Below are 3,526 nucleotides of genomic sequence, written 5' to 3'. Positions count from 1 at the left end.
AGTGTGAATATATGCCGGACCCGGCGCCTCACGGCAGACTTTCAATACGACCTGTGTTACTGAGGAAGTGTGTGGCCTGCCCGCCCCGTGAGAGGTTTTTTTTTTTTTTACAACGCCTCCACAATGACTGTTTGGGTGTCGAGTAAATTTAATCAAACGAAGCGCCGCCAGCAGAAGCGCTCGCGACAAGCGACGCACCCAAGGCGCCGGCGTACAAAAAGCGCGCACGGCCGAGAGCGGGCTGTGACTTGCATTGCTTTGCATTTAGTTCATTTTGCAGCACAAACACGGTTTATGCGAGTGTGCATGCCACACAAACACAAAAGCGGCAGAAAGAAACCCTGTTCTAACGCGCTGACGCTGTCGGGAAGCATGCATTTCACGGATCCTTCCGCTGCCTCACAGGACTGCGGACAGCAGCTTTCCGCGCTTGCCGCGAGTAAGGTGGCGCCACTTGTTCTGGAGCAGTGGCGCCACCATACCAGCGCACGAGGCTGATAGACTATCGGCGTTCCTTGTGTTAATTGCCCTTGGCGTTGACAACGTTCTAGACTCCGATGATTTTGAGGAAAGCAAGCCGCATAACTTGGTCCATGGGATAGAGGACGCCTCAATCGCGCTTTAAGGTGCGTGGCGGTGGTGAGAGAGAGATTTGGGCTGCTTGCATTAGCTCTGGCAACGTTGTGGCAGACATGCGGCACTGCAGCAATAGGCCGCTGTGTTCATTTGGTGATAAACCTCTCGCGATCAACCATTAATTAACTGTCTATGCAGCGTGCGGAACGGAACGCACACAAGGCTACAGACGACAAGCCGCGTCTAGTTGCCCGATACACCACAGCTTTCGCTCTCTAACCAGGGGCGCGATTACGGATCAGTCTCAATCGAAACTGTCTCAAAAAGTGTATCATTTGCCTCCCTCCTATTGGTCGGCCGTGGGCGGCGGCCATTTTGATAGTTTTCGTCACTGACTGACGTCGTAAATGGCGCAGAAGTGGTGACGTTGGCCATCTAATTATGCGGGCAGATTGAGACGATTTTTTGAGACTGGAAAAAGTAGTATCAACACGTTTGAGACAGAAAATGGCGGCTGTTTACATCGTCGTATACGCGGGTGACCGCGCGAGCAACGGTGTCGGAGGGTGCATGAAGACGACTTTGACGCGCGGGAGAGTTATTTCGAGGAGACTGCGCAGTGTCTGTGCGACGAACTCGCCGTTGAACTGGGAAGTGCGCGGGTGAGTGCGCTGTCAGTGGAGCGGCAGGTGCTGTGCGCGCTGCGCTTCTTCGCCTCCGGTGGGTTTCAAGGCGCCGTTGGAAATGAAGAAAACGTCGGCGCAGCCCAACCGACTGTGAACAAGCCTTTGCGGCGGACAGCGGAGACCAATGTCAACGTTGGGTTACAGAAGGGGGGTGTTCGCTTTCCGAGGAGACCCGAGGAGAAGGCGGCGGCGAAGGAGGGCGTCCTTTGCCTAAACGTTCGCCGCGGCAGCATCTCCGGCGTCGTCGGGTGTGTCGATTGGGCACTCATCACTATCAAGGAGTCTGGGGGCAGTGCTGCGAACGAGCCGCAAGCGGTTCTACGCTGCGGACGTAATAGTGAGTATACCTCGGCCACTGTTTTTGACCGCATGAGTTCAAGTGCTACAAGTGCATGAGCTACAAGTGCGGGCCTCGGCAGCGAGAGTGAGTATGGGCTGTGCTTGTTTTTTCTCAGATCTGTGGCGCGAACATGTGCATCCTGGCCGTGGACTCGCGCTCACCCGGATCCTTCCGCGACGCGTTTGTCTGGCGGCATTCCGAGGCGGAGGAAGGCCTGCTGGACGACGGTGATTTTTTTTCTGGGTAAGCAGTAAAATAGCCGTGTCACCCGTCGGGCGAACTCAGTCACATCTATTGAGCTCCAGCACTATGCATTTGGCCGGATCTGCTAAAGCTACAAGAATCAGTCTGGACAGTTACACAAATGCAGACACTTTACAGTATGATACAGTGTATTACCACCCTTTCCTTTTGTTAAATATAATTGCAGCAGAAACACAGGACACATATTACATTGTTGAAATGCATAGCCTTTCCTGTTGAAGAAACCAAAGCAAAATGCACCTGACAGCGCTTGTGTTTCGTAGGCAATCATAGCGCATCATTTATATGAATATGGTGGTAAAAGACTGACCTTACAGTAGTGCTCACTTATACATCTAAATCCTGCATGTATGTATGCTCTTGAATGTCATATTCAGCAAAGCCTGGATGTGGGCTACTTGGCGTGAGTTTTCTACTGTATAGCAGAGTGTCCTGTAATGCTGTTGAGATCACTGAGAAAGGACATGCTTAGCTGCATCATTTTTTGTTATGCAGGAGACTGTCTACCCACTGGAGCCATGGCTGCCTGCACCAGTTGCATGACATTACAGACCTGACTCAGCAGAAGGCCTGTACAACACGCCACATGCTTTCACACAATTTGTGGCTGAGCGCTGTATTGGTGTGCCGAAGAGCTGCTTCCGTTGCTTTCAAGGACACCGGATGCACCAGTGCCAGTGGAAGTGGACAGTGCGCATCATCACCGCACGTGCTGCACTTCACAGCCTCTGTTTGGATGTGCCCATATCAGCAGAGGGTGTAGGCGACACTACCTCTGACCCAGATAACAACGGGCCACCTCTAAATGGTGGCTGCCTCGTACAGACAGGATCCCTCCTCACCTGCCTCCTGAGAAGAGCATGCGGTGCTGTACTTTTGGCCTCTCTAGGACGACCCGTCTCCAGAGGAAGGCGTACCGAGGGATGGTGCAGCGGCAATTTCGATGGAAAATCTAGCGTCCAGAGACGACTCACCATGCTGGCATAGAGAGTCATATCAGGCACTCTTCCCCTGTTGCCACTGTCATTTCCTTGTGTCATTGCACAACACACATCTGCAAGTGTGTGAGCAATTGTGTGATGTGGTTGTGCCCTTGGCCAACCTGTGTGCAGCGAGAAGCCAGCAGTGACAAACAAGTGCCCCCCACCGGCTGCCACTTAATTTTCAGTGTGTTTGCTAGTATATCTTCCAGTCCCTCAGCAGCGTGTTGCACAGTCTCTTCCTGAAGACGGAAAAGGTGTTGAAGCAGCTCGCCCAATTTCTGAAAAGCATCATTTTGAACTCTCTTTTGTCAATGCTTATGTCAGCCCACCTGCCCCTTCTCTGCTGTCTCCTTCCAGCTTGGTGGAGTGCCTGTGGTCATTACCTGTGTGACGAACATGCATGAACCAAACGTGTAGTGCTGGAATAAGGCATGAAATATTTGTGATGCTTGTTGGAATCAAAAAGCTGTTTTTTATTGCATCATACATTCAGTAAGCGCGTTTATTTTTTTAGGCACAGCATTTGACACGAGTGTTTCTATTGCAGAAAAGGCAGTGTACATACAAGCATACTTTACCTTGATGTACAATTACCGTATGGCATTTCTGAGTGCAGCTAAGAAAAAAAATCTGAAAAATTGAGCTCAAAGTGCATGTTTTCTTTCATACAGAGGCTA

The 3,526-nt window shown here is 51.3% G+C and overlaps 1 protein-coding gene across 1 annotated transcript; it reads left to right on the top strand.

Moving 5' to 3' along the window:
• The first annotated feature begins 990 nt into the window (after positions 1–990).
• LOC144095424 (uncharacterized) lies at positions 991–2,784 on the top strand. The gene is made up of 3 exons (XM_077629168.1): positions 991–1,599; positions 1,718–1,845; positions 2,362–2,784. Exons 2-3 carry the CDS (start codon positions 1,733–1,735, stop codon positions 2,627–2,629), a joined length of 381 nt encoding a protein of 126 aa, XP_077485294.1. The 5' UTR covers positions 991–1,599; positions 1,718–1,732; the 3' UTR covers positions 2,630–2,784.
• The last annotated feature ends 742 nt before the right edge of the window (positions 2,785–3,526 follow it).

The sequence above is a fragment of the Amblyomma americanum genome, chromosome 1 (genome assembly GCF_052857255.1).
Source record: "Amblyomma americanum isolate KBUSLIRL-KWMA chromosome 1, ASM5285725v1, whole genome shotgun sequence".
NCBI lineage: Eukaryota > Metazoa > Arthropoda > Arachnida > Ixodida > Ixodidae > Amblyomma > Amblyomma americanum.
Note: the sequence above shows the minus strand (reverse complement) of the source record. Positions and strands in the feature narration are given on the sequence as shown.